Source organism: Arvicola amphibius, chromosome 10 (genome assembly GCF_903992535.2).
Source record: "Arvicola amphibius chromosome 10, mArvAmp1.2, whole genome shotgun sequence".
NCBI classification, from domain to species: domain Eukaryota; kingdom Metazoa; phylum Chordata; class Mammalia; order Rodentia; family Cricetidae; genus Arvicola; species Arvicola amphibius.
Window position 1 is genome coordinate 39,906,168 of NC_052056.1, and position 13,999 is coordinate 39,920,166.

The window sequence follows — 13,999 nt, forward strand, 5'->3', positions numbered from 1 at the left end:
AATTTTGCATTCACTATTTGTTGTGCAATGACATGTTTTACTTGGGCCTGGGGACCTTGGGGAGGTTCAGTGCTCTGCCTGTCAGTACCCCAAGTATCCAGCCCCAGATGTAAGCTGAAAACCCACCAGCTTCCTGAGTGACTCTGCTCCTGCTTCTGACCTCAGAGGGGGATCCTTTTCTTTGTGGATACTCCGTCCTGTACAAAACTAACCTGAACCTTTTCCTACCTACCAAAAGTTTGCTGAGGAAACGGGAGATCTCCAGGCTCAGCTTGACCACGTTCTCCACAGCAAAGAGGTAGTTGCCTGTAGAGCCGTAAACCCAGTCCACGGCAATCACATTGGCATCTGTGGCCCGCAGGAGAGTTCTAATAAACTTGTCAATCCAAGAAGGCTTTGTTCCTAATGCCCTAGATAGCAATCAGAATACAAAGAAACATTGCTGGCCAACCTGATTGGTAGCTATTGATAGAAACTCAAATGAGTCCCCAAACTAGAGAAGTCAAGACTAAAAACAGCCAGTCATGCAGTGCCTTGACTAGAGGGGTGACATCATTCAGTATATGTGGAACTTTCATGCAAACTATCTGAAAGTGTCTCTTGTTCCAGGTAAGAATGTAGAACGCAGGGCAGACTCCAGCCACTCCTGTCTTCAGTCTGCCCCTGTGCTAAGCTCTGCAGACTGCCTGCCCTGTTCTGTCTCTGTGCTATTCGAGGAAGAGCTCTGCACCTTAGAATGAAGATGTGCAGCCTTAACTAAGTTAAAATTCTCACTTTAAATGCTAGGTTCTTTCCTTGAGGAGGCTTTTCATTCATCCACGTGCCCTTCCATCCATTCACAACACATCTATTGAGTACCTGTGGGTCTAAGGGTTTGCTGGGTGATTTCCAAGCTATAAAGACCAGTCCCTGTCTGTCTAGAAAGCTAATGAGAGAAAATTTTCAGAAAGCTCTCCTAACGGCGTGGAAAGACATCCCAGCTCCTGTTGTGGGACACTGTCAGCATGCTCACGAGGAGACAGGACTTCAGATGGGCATGCACTTTGGAAAGTGATCCCCAAGGCTTGAGAGCAGAGCTGCGTGATGAGTGTTCTGGTTCCATCAGCCGTCCCCGGGCCAGAGGCACAGACTCTGCCTGGGGTGGTGGCTGTGGATGAAAGACTTGCCAAAGAAACGACTGTGGGAAAAGAGTAGAGAGTAACGGCTAAGGGCAGATGTGGCGAGAGAGGCCAGATGTGAAGAAGAGGGAGCACCTCGTCAATGGGCGCCCCAACTCTATATGCCCCGCAGTCTCTTCTTCCTTTTCTTCTCGGAAACTTTCTCTGTTTTTGTCTTGTCAGTGGGCTTTGGGGGAAGAGATGTTTGAAGGAAGGGCTGTGACTGAATTGGACAGTAGGATACCAGAAACCGCAGAACTGTCAGGCTCCTGAGAAATGCTAACCCCCGGGTAGGATGGAAATTATACCATAAGCAAAAGTTTCTCTATAAAATCATGGAAAAAAGTGAAGAATAAAAGAGGAACTAAAACCCTGGGCAGAAAGTACCATGCTCTTACCCTTGAGTGCCTGCGTAAAGATTACGACTTCGTTTTCCAAGATGAATCATGCTCTACAACCACACTTTGGGGACAACAGCGCAGGTTTTTGCCCAAGAACTATGGAGACTATTGCTACACCTTTCTCCTCAATCCAGATGTGGAAACTCGAATGGCCTTCCCAGGGTCCTAAAGACCGGGTAGAGGCTGAACGGTGTGCTCTCAGGAATGAGACACACAGTGGGTGCAGAATGGAGCATGGCATGGGCAGTCAACCCATGCCTCCTCAGCCTCCCCACAGTCTTCCCATGGCTTTATGGGCTCTCTGGTTCTTGGCAGAGAAGATCCTATTCGTTGCTGAGCTCTCACCTGAATCCATGAATAATTAGTTTGGTTCCCAGACTGACGTTAAACTCAGAGTTTTGCATGTCACTGCTTTCTTCTACCAGCTGCCCACAGCTGGGGTCCGAAGAGCTAAAGAGAAGAAACTGGACTTTGAGGTTGGTGCCTCGGAGGAGGCTGGCATTCTGGAAGTCAGTGCACTTCGGCTGGGTGGTAGGAGCTATGTTCCCTGGAGGAAGCAAAGCAGGAGAACATTCAGAGTGTGGCCATCTCTTCTTAGGAGGACGATGTCCTCGAAGGAAGAAAGGAACAGGAACTGTAAGCACAGGGTGCGTTTTGAATCAGCTAGCTCAATGATGAATCACCTATCTGTCAAAAGTTGCATCAGTTCTGTAAGTGAAAATCTGTGCCTAAGTTTCACGCCTCAGAGTGAAAGCCCAGAGGAGAATATGGGCGTGAAAGACTATGGCGGAATGGCTGTTGTGGGACCGAGTGAAGTGACCTGGGAAGTTAACCTTGTCAACTTGACTGGATTTTGAATTTGTTAGGAAGCACACTTTCTGGGTGTGACTTTAAGGTGTCTTCAGAGAGGACTAAGGGAGGAGGGAAGCTCCACCCTGAATGGAGCTTTATCCCACAAAAGAGGGGATCCCGGACCAAATAATGAGAGGAGATAAGGGGGGAAGCCAGATGAGCACCAGCGTTCATCTCTCTCTCCATCCTGACTGTGGATGAAGTGTGACTAGAGCCACGGTGTGACCAGCACCTCACCTCCCACTGCTGTGCCTTCCCATCATCAAGCATTGTATCCTTTCTAAATTCTAAACCCTCAGATGAATCAAATCCTCCTTCTCTTAACTCTCCTCTGCCAGTCCCTGTTCTCACAGTTGAGGAGAGAAGGAGATAATACAAGCCCTGCCCCTCCCCCAATCATACGCTGAAGTCCTAACAGCACATGCCTCAGAATGGGGCCATGTTTAGCAAGGGGACTTTTACAGTGATAATTAAATTACAATTAGACCTTAATAGAATATTGATAGTGTCGTTATAAAAAGAAATTTTGACAGGAACAGAGGAAAGATGATGGGAAACGGCACGGGAAGAGACCAAGGAAAGCAGGCTGGGATAGGGGCCCTGTGAACCCTAGAAAGAACCTGCCCTGATTGACACTGTAAAACCCTTCACAAGTCACACTTACTTATAGCACTTTACAATGTACTCCTTAGATACAATATACATCACACAAGCAAACAAAGGCAGCATAAAGCTCTTTCCCAAAAGGAATATATGGCTTATATCATTGGAGCAGCCAATCCCTGTGTCTACCTATCTCTGTGAATAGGAGCCATAATCCCTGGCCCCCAGCACTTCTCCCAGGAACAGACTGGAGTAAGGCAAGATGCAGTCTCACCCAACATGCAGCACTGTGGCAGCTTCCGAGAGTCACTGCTATGGAACAAAGATAACAAACTTGTTCTCATGGAGACCTCTTCTCTAGTGATGGCCGCACCTTTAGATTCTGCCATGGTCATATGCTGTCAGAAGTAACTAGGACACACACACAGAGTGTGGGTGTGAAACTATTGTTTGTGGGTCTTGGGAATCCAACCATAGAGAATCCTCATCCAGTATCACCACATGGCTGAGTCTGAGCCATAGCCTCTGATGTAACCCTTCCAAATAACCAGGTCCTCGGCACTCTTGGGATCAAGCCCATTCTACAGTCTATGATTTGAGCTCCCACAGTAGATGAGAAATATCTGTCTATTCTACTTCATCTGCCTTTTCCAGCCTTTGGCATTAATGTTCTTTTTTGAGTACTCCTTTCCCTCCCCCCTCCTCATTCTGTTTGCTAGCAGTACTGAAGATTGATCCTAGGGTAATGTTAGGCAAGTACCCTACCACTGAGCCAGAGCCCTGGCCCTAACAGCTTCTTAAGATGGGATCTTCTTACAGGACTCCACACTGGCCTCAAATTCATGAGGTTCTTGCCTCAGCCTCCTGAATACTAGGATTATATATGTCGCCACATTTGGCAGGACTAAATCCTTTGAAAGAAAGAAACAAAGACTGGGAATGTAGCTTGGTGGCAGAACACTTATACAATGTGTATATTTGATCTACAGCACTGAAAGAAGTGAGGCCTAGTGAGGTCTTTGACTCATGGCAGATATGCCCTGGAAGGGGAAAAACCAACTAATACAGCCAGACCCTGAAATCACCAAAGGATCAACATCACTCAGAAAACAGCATCTAAATGAATATCAAACTTAGAGACCAATGACAAAAATGCATTTTAAAATACATGGGAAGTATAAAAAAAACCTAAGCAGTGTTTATTTAATATGCCTATTAAAGAATAAGCACAATGGAAAGCCAAGAATATCCAAAAGCTGAATGGTGGTGAAATAAACACATGTTAAAAATCTGTATCTAGTAGCCTAATGCAGCCTTTGCAGGGTCAATGTGACTTACTGGGAGGCCATTATGCCAAGGCAACTTGAGTCCCCAAGTTAGCAAATAGAAACTCCATGCAACAAGTGGAGAACTGGAAACCAAACTTAGGCCCCAGCAACCGGAAGCAGCTCACTCACCTCTCACTAGGGGCAGCATGCTCATTTTAACCAATCAGTTTTTCCACACTGTTCGTCTTTTAAAACTTTTCTCTCAAGGCAGTCGCTGGGGCACATGCCTTTAATTCCAGCATTAGGGAGGCAGAGGCCAATGTGAGTTCAAAGCTTGCTTAAGTAAGTCAGTCCTTAAGGAAAGAATAACACAGCTACTCCAGGTATTGCAAAAGAAACAGGAAGACCCCAGTTGTCATCAGAATAGCATATTCAGAATTCAGCCACCACTCCCTACCTAGCTACTGCTTTGGGTTGAGCCATGACCATTTCTTGATTACTGTCCTAGCTTGTCCTTGCTGTTCCTGCCTGCACTCCAGCTCCCTTAGTTCTGCCTGCAGCACAGTGACCAAGATAAGCTCCTCCATATAAAAGCCTTCGGTACTTCATTCAGAATAGACTCTAATGTCCACAGATTGGGCTACAGGGCTCTCAAGGATCTTCTCTAACCTCTTGAAAGTCATTCCCTGTAGAGGGCACAGAGTTCTTTGTGTTCACAGACATGCACTAATGCAGTGGTTCTCAACCTGTGGGTCATGACCCCTTCTGTGGGACCTAACGACCCTTTCACGGGGATCACCTAAGACCATCAGAAAACACAGATATTTGCATTATGATTCATAACAGTAGCAAAATTACAGTTATGAAGTAACAACAAACGTAATTCTATGGTTGGGAGTCACCACGGCATGAACTGTCTGAAGGGTCACCACATTAGGACTAAGGGAACCTGGAATGTTAAGCACACAGAGTTGTTCCCTCAGGGGAAGAAATGCAAAACCCATCATTTCTCCCCCCCCCCCCCCCCCCCCCCAAGGCTGGAGCAGACTCGCTTTCTAGTCTGGTGACCTTGGTGCCTTCCATGTGGCTGGAGACTCTCCTCTAGATCCTCTCTCCACTTGTTTTTCTCAGTCAGTCTGTAGAAGCCATCTTTATGGAAGGTGTCTGTTTGCTTTACAAAGAGTTTTGATATAGTCACGTCTGATCTGTATCTAGCTTATTTTGTTCCTCAGAGGGATTTAGTATGCTTTGTGTGCTTCTGGGATCGAGTTAGTCATCCATGACAGGAATAGTTATCCCCAGGTTGTGCTGTGTTTAAATAAGCCTAAAATAAACCCTTGGGGTCATTGCCTGGCTACTGAGGAGTGTTGTGCCAAGCTGCCTTCGGTCTCCTATGGCTTGTCTCTCAGCTGACAGTGAAGGTCACGAGGACCCCTGCAACCGGCACCCGATGTGTGGGGCTTGACCCTAGGAGAAGATAAGACACTTTTTTCTTTAAATAGAAGCAGAAATAGGAGTTCGGTCTTCTCAGCCAAGGAGTCATGACCCTAAGTGAGAGAGTGAACTAGCAAGGGTTCTTCTTCATCATTTGCAGCAAAGCATTTTACATAATTATTGAGGTGTCTGTTAAGATCCAGGGGAGAAAAATAAATCTCAAGCAACAGCTCTGCAACTTTGAACAAAGAACTGTCCAGTCCAGTCCTTTGCTTCCTGAACAAGGAGTCGCTGGTGCTGACAAATAGAAAGACATAGGAGCTATTATAAAAGGACCCCACGAAAGGGGGATAAAATCCCTGTCATTTTTTTGCAGTCTAGACTGAAATAATGTATTGGTTGAACCCTCTTCAGGAGGACCACAAGAAGAAGAGCATCAGCACATCTCATCAGGGGACTACTGCTCCTACATTCAAGGAGACCAATTTAAACAGGTTGCCTCCCCTTTCAAACACACCATATTTATATACATTTCCAACAAATATTCATTCTCGCCAATCCAGTTCAGAAATTCAGTATATACTCCCTTACTTTAAGAGACTAGTCATAGAAGATGAGGGGCGTAACTGATGGGAAAATGATTGGACTAAATCCCTATCAAGATGGCTCTCACAATGCCTGGGATTTGAAACTCTCAAAACCCAAATGTGCATCAACATTGCCCACTTGCTTTCGAGTTCTTAAAGAATTGCAGAAACCTGGTCTCTGGCCAATGGCGTACACACTCCATTTACTGATGTACTGTAGGAAAATTTAAACAGGGATATTGTTCCTCCTTGGGAATATAAGCAAGTATGTAAAACTACCTCAGTCCCGGGATAATATTTGATGTGGAAAGCACAATAATACGACGAGTACAATGACATGCAGGAAGAAGCCTTAGCAATAACATCCCTAGTAATTTGGACATGCTTCAGGGAGCAAGGCGATACAGTGACTCTCCAGTACAGGGAAGTGTTTCAGACCATTTTTTTGACCAAATATGCCTTTGTGCACTGTGAGCCTGGAAAACTACTGATAGTGGAGAAACTGTGCCTTCTCTAGCTGCTTTAAAACAACAGGTTAATGACCTTTGGCCTGAGTTTCTTGCTCTCATGAAGAAAGCTGTACGACAGAAAGCAGCTCAGGAGAAAGTCACAAATATCCTGATCTGATAGCTTATGTTCATTGGAGCTGCCAAAGAGAATCAAAATGCCGTAGCAAGATGGTTTTTCTAATTGGGTACAGCCACTGAAGATATGGGGAGCTTATCTCTTTATGTTGGAGCATTATGTTGCAACAGCTATTCAAAAAACAAACAAACAAACAAAAAAAAACCTCTTCAAAAGAGACCTGGCATAGAAATAAGGAATAAAGGACCTTGGGAAAGTGACTGCAAAAAAATCTAGTATTGGGGCCTTTGCCTTTGCCCATGATAGAAAGTGAAAACGTTGGACAAGAGATGTCAATTCAAACTTGACAAGGATGGTAAGCCCCCTTAAACTCCCAAAGGGGCAACACTCAGCCCCAAAATCAAGGGGGAGATTGACCCAGACAACCAAAAGTAAACCAGACTTGAAAGCAGTATCCAGTTACTTAGGAGGAACAATAGCATCTACTACCATGAGATTTAATCCCTTATTTTTATGGACAAGGTGGTTATCAGCAGATGGATGTCCTCTGTTGGCCATATACGTGGAGAACTATCCCTTTAGAGACATTCTAGACACTAGGGCAGATCATTCCGTTACTAGTCAGGAACAATGCCCCCCCCCCCGCCCCCGCACTGGCCAATGTCTAGAGGCTAGTCTTTACAAGCTGTAGGAGGCCAACAGGATTCTGTAAAAAGTACTAACATGTTATATTGGACTGATAAAGATTCTCATTCTGGCACTGTGCAGCCTTGGGACTTTCCTACAACGTGTGGGGAAGAGATATAGTACAACAAATGCCAGCAATATTATCACTGCAACTAATAAATCATCTGACAACTACAGTATATGACAGCCTAGCCCTTTCCCATCGGAGTCATTGGCCAAAGGCCATCCGGACAGCCTTTAAAACTACAAAGGGTCTCTGATGACCCGGTATGGATTTTCCCTTCACAGGGAAAATGAAAACAGACCCAACGTCCAGTACAGGAAAATTCATACAGAAATTTCGTCAGCCCTTGGAATGCCCTAGTGCCTGTCTATGAATGCAGAGACCTCTGTGCCCCCACACTTCCCTTTATCTTATCTTGCGTACTCTGTTCCAGCCAGAATCACCTTGGTTATCCCTCCTGTCAGATGCTCTTGATGTGGGCTGTCTTCTCTTTCTGGAATGTTCTGCTAGGCCTGTGCTTACTTAATTTCCTCCACCTGCTCCATTAAGCCTGCCTGTCAGATGCCATTTTCTTTCCTCCTCTGTACCTCCAAATTCCCTCAATCTCTCTTACCCTGATCTCTTTACTTGCGTAGAGACCATCATTTTCTAATATACTCTGCACTTTTTGTTGGGTTTGTTTATTGGTTATTTCCTTACATTAGAATAGACTTTGGGTGTTTTGTTGTGTTTTTTTCAAGACAGGGTTTCTCTGTGCAGCACTGCCTGTTCTGGAACTCACTCTGTAGACCAGGCTGGCCTCAAATTCAGAGGTCCATCTGCCTCTGCCTCCAAAGTATTGGCAGTGCCACCACCCACTAGGATAGATTTTCAAGCAAGGCCAGACTTTTTATCCATTCTCTTCACTCTTCTGCTTAGCCTAGCACCTGTCACACACAATACACTCCAAGAACTGGTTCTCCAGCAAGAATAATAAACCAGATGTACCTTTGATAAGACAGGGTAATAGAAAAGGAGGAAATTGAAGGTAAACAGTATCAAGAATAGAAAAGGGAAATCAATACAGACACAACTGATTTTTTTCAAACCGTAAAAGAACATATTTTCACTCAGCCAGAAACTGAAGCTATAAATTTTTCTAAAATGGATACTTTCTTAGAAAACCATAGCTTACCAAAACTTAGTCAAGAAAGAAAAAACATGCAAACAAACACAAACAGAGCATTCTTTAAAAACTATAACACATAAGAATTGAAATGTGGCTTTCAAATCATTGGTCATAAAACCCTATCATGCCAGACAGATTTACAGAGGGCTTTTTAGCAACCCTGAAATCCTCAATTTCACATATTAGTCCAGAGAACAGCAAATGGGAGACAGAATACAAACTCTTTCTAAGAGAATAATCAAACTATTAAATATAGATAAAATACCAGTAAATCAAAATCCATCAAGGATAACAAGAACGAAGGGCACAGAAATATATTATGTTTGCTGGGCAGGGGTAAAGCATGCCTTTAATCTAAGCACTTGGGGGTCAGAAGCAGGCAGATCTCTGTGAGTTCGAGGCCAGCCTGGTCTACAGAGCAAATTCCAGGACAGTTACACAGAGAAAGCTTGTCTCAAAACACCAAAACCCAAACTGAAACAACTGCCCCCCAAAAAACCAACAAAACCCGAAAACCTAACCACACACACACACACACACACACACACACACACACACACACACACCATGGCCAACCAGGGTTTAATACAAAAAATAAAGGTTTGTAATAGTAATATATTTTGCAGTATTTGTAATATTAATGTAAAAGTAATATGATGTTCATCTCAACAGATGTGACTTCATTTAAAACTGAGAACCAATCAGTTCTTGTTGGTGTGGTGGCATGTGCCTATAGTCCTGGGACTCAGGAGTCTGATAAATTCTAGAGTAGCTTGAATCACACTGAGAGACCCTGTCAGCCGAAAATAGAGAAGTCTGTCTGCCTTGGTGCCTTTGTTTAGTATTTTACTGGATGTCCTAATCCTTGCCAATGAAACAAGACAATAGAGTGGGATAAATTAGAGAGTCTGACAAGGAAGAGAGGGGAAATGCCAGTATTTAAAGATGATAAAACAGTTAATCGTGGACTGGAGAGACAGCTTAGAGGTTAAGAGCATGCACTGCCTTTCCCAAGAACCTAACTTTGGTTCCCAGCACCTATGTTAGATGATTCCCCAACACCTGTAACTCCAGCTCCAGGGAATCTAATGCCCTCTCCTGGCCTCTATGGGCTCCTGAACTCATGTACGTGTGTCCTCACATGTATGCACGCACACACACACACACAACACACACACACATACGCACACACACACATAATTTAAGAGTATAAGACATGGCTCAGCGAGCCCTGCTCCGATGTTCCCCACATACCCAGACATTTCTTAATCCAAACATCAAGGACAGGTGAGCACTGAAAGAGAGAAAAAGACACAGTCCTTGCTGTCAGAGCCTAGCAGACATTCTCTTTCAAGTGCATTTGTCGTTTGGGCTTTTCCATTTTTTTTTGAGGTGTGCATATAATTTTTCTTCTTTTAGTTTGCTTGTGTGTGAATTAGACTACTACGTTGTCTAGTGTTTAAAATATCAATCTTTTTAGGGCTGGCCAGATGACTTAGCAGGTAAAAGTGCTTACTGCATAAGTCTGCTAATCTGAGTTCAATTTCTGAATCCAAAGGTAAAAAAGTCGGGTGAGAAGTCCAGCACCAAAAGCGTGCTCTGGTCTCCACATGCCAGGCTCTCCCACACATCACATACAGAGTAGCAACAATAATAAGAATGAAATTATAATTCAAAAATCCCTTTAATCCTTGAACTAACCTCTAATTAACCATGATGTGGTCTTTTTTCTTTTTTCGTGGTGGTGTTGTTTCAATTTCCAATTAGGTTTTTTTTCTATATATGTTCTTATTGTTATGTCTATTTTTATTTTGTAACATTTTATGGCTTCATTTTTTTCACCCTTTGTATTTTCAGTTTTAATTTTCCAATTGGGTTTTTTCTATATACATCTTTGTGTTTGTGCCTATTTCTATTTTGTAACATTTTTATCTTCTTTTTTTTTTACCCTTTGTATTAGCAGTATATTTACTTTAAAGTCTCTTGAAAAAATTTTTTAAGTTTGTCTCATTTGAAGATGAAAAGGACAATCATGGAAATAAAAAGAATCAGCACTGCAAGTCTAGCACAGAATATTAGAAACTTTTGAAATGTTAATATGTAGGTGCTATGAGTGTAGTTTGAAGGTAAATGTGTGCTTAGCATGTGCAAAGCCCTAGCTTAATTCCTAGTGCCAATGAGAGTACACACACACACACACACACTGGAGGCTGTGGTTGAATGCTTCCTGGAGTTTGTGAAACCCTGGGTTCAATATGCAACCCTACCAGAAAATAAACACCAAACAAAACAAAAGAAAGCGGCTCTAACACTTACCTAGTCGTGGCTCTCTGAAAGAAGGCAAGGCCACTCCAGCAGTACACATGGACTTAGGAGACAAACTCAGGAAGAGCAAAGCAAGTTCAAGGCTATTCTGGTCTCCATACATAGCAAGTTCCATGCCAGTCAGGGTTCATAATGAAACCCTGTCTCAGAACACACACAACAGAAAAACCTCACTGGGAAAATGAGAGGAAAAACATAAAGTAATTATTAGAAATAAAGAAACTTGGTTCCTCAAACCAAAATTCTCAGAGTGAGGAACAAGGATTAAAAACTCTACACTAGGTATCAATTCAGCAATAACTAAATAATACAATGAGCCAGAATATTAGTGAGAAAAGCAATGAGATTTTCTATATTACAGAAGGGGCTATAACATGAACCAGCTGCTTTGGAGAAGAACTTGGTGGTCAAGGCAGAGGAACCACCGAGTCTGCACTCACTCAGAGGTTCAGTTTTCAGACATCAGTCTCAAATGGTTTGCACTGTAGCAACGTGCATGACAGAAAAAAACTCCGGGGAGAAACGAAGCAATACTGTGTTAGCTTATCACTTAATAACCTGAAATGTGAAGTCAAAGAGGGTCCAAAGTAAAAAGAAGTTCACGTTGCTTCTTTTGTTTGGATGATTAGAAAGTTGGTAATGTTTTTTAAATGAATTTTCTTATATCCTTAAGCTATTTTGTAATTTTCTTATACTCAAATTTAAAAAGCAAAAAGTAAATGGAAGGAAGCATTGGAAAGCCAAAAAGGTTAAACACTGTGTCTGTATGTTGGCTATAGGTAGTATTCTCCCAACTACTTAATTGTAAATTTTATGTATTTCTAACTTTTGTCCTGAGTCTTTATCCCTTTTCTAAAAAAAAAAAAAAATGTTTGTTTTATTTTATGTGTATGTGTGAGCACTTACATGTATGTCTATGTAGTTTTATTTTATGTGTATGTGTGAGCACTTACATGTATGTCTGTGTAGTTTTATTTTATGTGTATGTGTGAACACTTACATGTATGTCTGTGTAGCACATGCATGCCAGGAATCCAAAAAGTCAAGAGAATATTGCTGGATGCCTTGGAACTGAAGCTATAGGTAGTTGTGAACCCCCTTGTAGGTGCTGAGAACTCAACCCAGTCCTCTATGAGAGCAGCCAGTACTTGTGAACATTGAGCCACCCCTCTAGCCTCTTCTATTACCTAAAAAATTGATTCAAAACAGTGCAAAGCGGGTGCTGGAGGTAATATATAGCCTACCAATATAGAAAATCCCTGCACAGCCCTAAAAAAAAAATCTTAAACGTTTCTTTCTATATACCCTCTCCCCAGGAGTAACTTCCATGCACATTTTGTTATCGTGTTTCTGCCTTCAGAGAAAAACTAAACATGATCAGGAATAGACTGCATATATTTATATATTCATTGGTATTGGTTTTGTAATGGAAAATACCTAGAAATTAACCAAAGCGGGGGAAAAATCTATTCTGCAAACTTAAAAGCACTAGGCCTCGAAGAATATGTCAATCAACCCAGAGCACAAGACTCTTCAGAGAAAAGAGAAGTGGTTGATGGGAGGAAAGACCTTAGAAGCCATTCCAGGACAGTCTTCTGTAAGAAGAGATGGGAGGTGGTAAGGAGAGTTCCAGGTAATGGAGTCCAGGTTCCCTGGGAAAAGAGAACTGAACCTATACGTTCTCTCGTTCTGGCATAGTTTTTCTCTGGGAGAATTAACTCCGACAATGCTGTTGGACTTTGGGGGCCAAAAATTCCCTTTTGGCAGACCCGGGAATTCCTGATACACCAAGGGCTTTCTGAAGGCAAACAGATCAGGAAGTCAACCATCCAGTCATCGGCCAGAGCCAGTGTCTGCCTCTCATTCGGGGGGAAGGGGACACGACTGTACCCAGGACCGTTCTCTAGGCACAGCATTCGTCCCTCTGAGGCTGGGAGAGCCTCTTGGCTAGCACTGTGCTGGTCACCTTCACCCTTGGAACAGCAGAGTTCTGGACCTTGTCAAAGGGAACTTGGAACATTCACAGACCACAGATGTGGCAGGTGACAAGGATTAAAGTCAAGTGGCTCAGGGGAGGACACTCTCTCTCCTTTCTCACAGAGCTTCTCGGGTCAGGCACACAGCATAGAAGCTACCCCCAGCTGAACTCGAAACTCCCTCTTCTGCACAGTCCAGCCCCCTCGGCTTTGGTTAGTGGAGTGTTTCAAGTCACAAATGGGCTTCATGGTTGTTCCGGTCATCGACCTCTAAAGTCCACTGGAGCTCTTCTTAGCCAAAATAAGGAACTGTATTGAGTTCCAAATGGTGGGTGCATTCTTTCCTAAGCTCACCACCAGCCAGTTCTCAGGGTGAGTGGATCTCAGGAAGGCTCTGGGAACCCTGCTATTTGTCTAGCTCTGCCACGATGAAGTGATGCCCTCATTGAGAGCACACTCTGATGGGAAACAGTCACATCAACATTCATGTGGATACAATGAGAGGGTGCGAGCCCGAGACTGAAAGACTCTTGTCCAAGGGAAGAACAGGGCTTGGCAGGTAGATGGGTTAGAGTACGTGTCAGGGCCAGGATAGCAGATGGGGTTCCGGGGCCAGGTCCGTGGGAATCAAAGATTTGGGTGAGGTCAGACAAACCAGGCCAGCATGTGGCCTGAGGGTTTGAAGAATCTAGGCTGATAGTTGACGAAATTGAAAATGAAAATTCCTTGTTATCCTAGATGCCCTATCTACACACAAAAGCATCCTGTCTGTTTAGAAGATATGAAAAGGTCATGGTCCCAAGACCACTAAATCTTGCTTTTGGGTTAAGGTGAATGAATAATTAATTTTTCTCAGATTAAACCAAGGATCTCACACATGCTAGGCAAGAGCTCTACCATGAGTTAAATCCACAGGAAGGATTTCACACAGGCACAGAATAAATGTTTTACA

At 43.4% G+C, this 13,999-nt stretch overlaps 1 protein-coding gene across 1 annotated transcript in view; it reads right to left on the reverse strand.

Annotated features, from left to right (window-relative positions):
- Positions 1-13,999, reverse strand: part of Pla1a (phospholipase A1 member A) — a 34,193-nt gene that overhangs the window by 16,547 nt on the left and 3,647 nt on the right. The window contains exons 2-3 of the mRNA XM_038345228.1: positions 1,904-2,105; positions 233-410 (exon numbers count right to left, since the gene is read on the reverse strand). Of these exons, the coding sequence (XP_038201156.1) occupies positions 233-410; positions 1,904-2,105 (380 nt within the window). The remainder of the gene's footprint in view (positions 1-232; positions 411-1,903; positions 2,106-13,999) is intronic.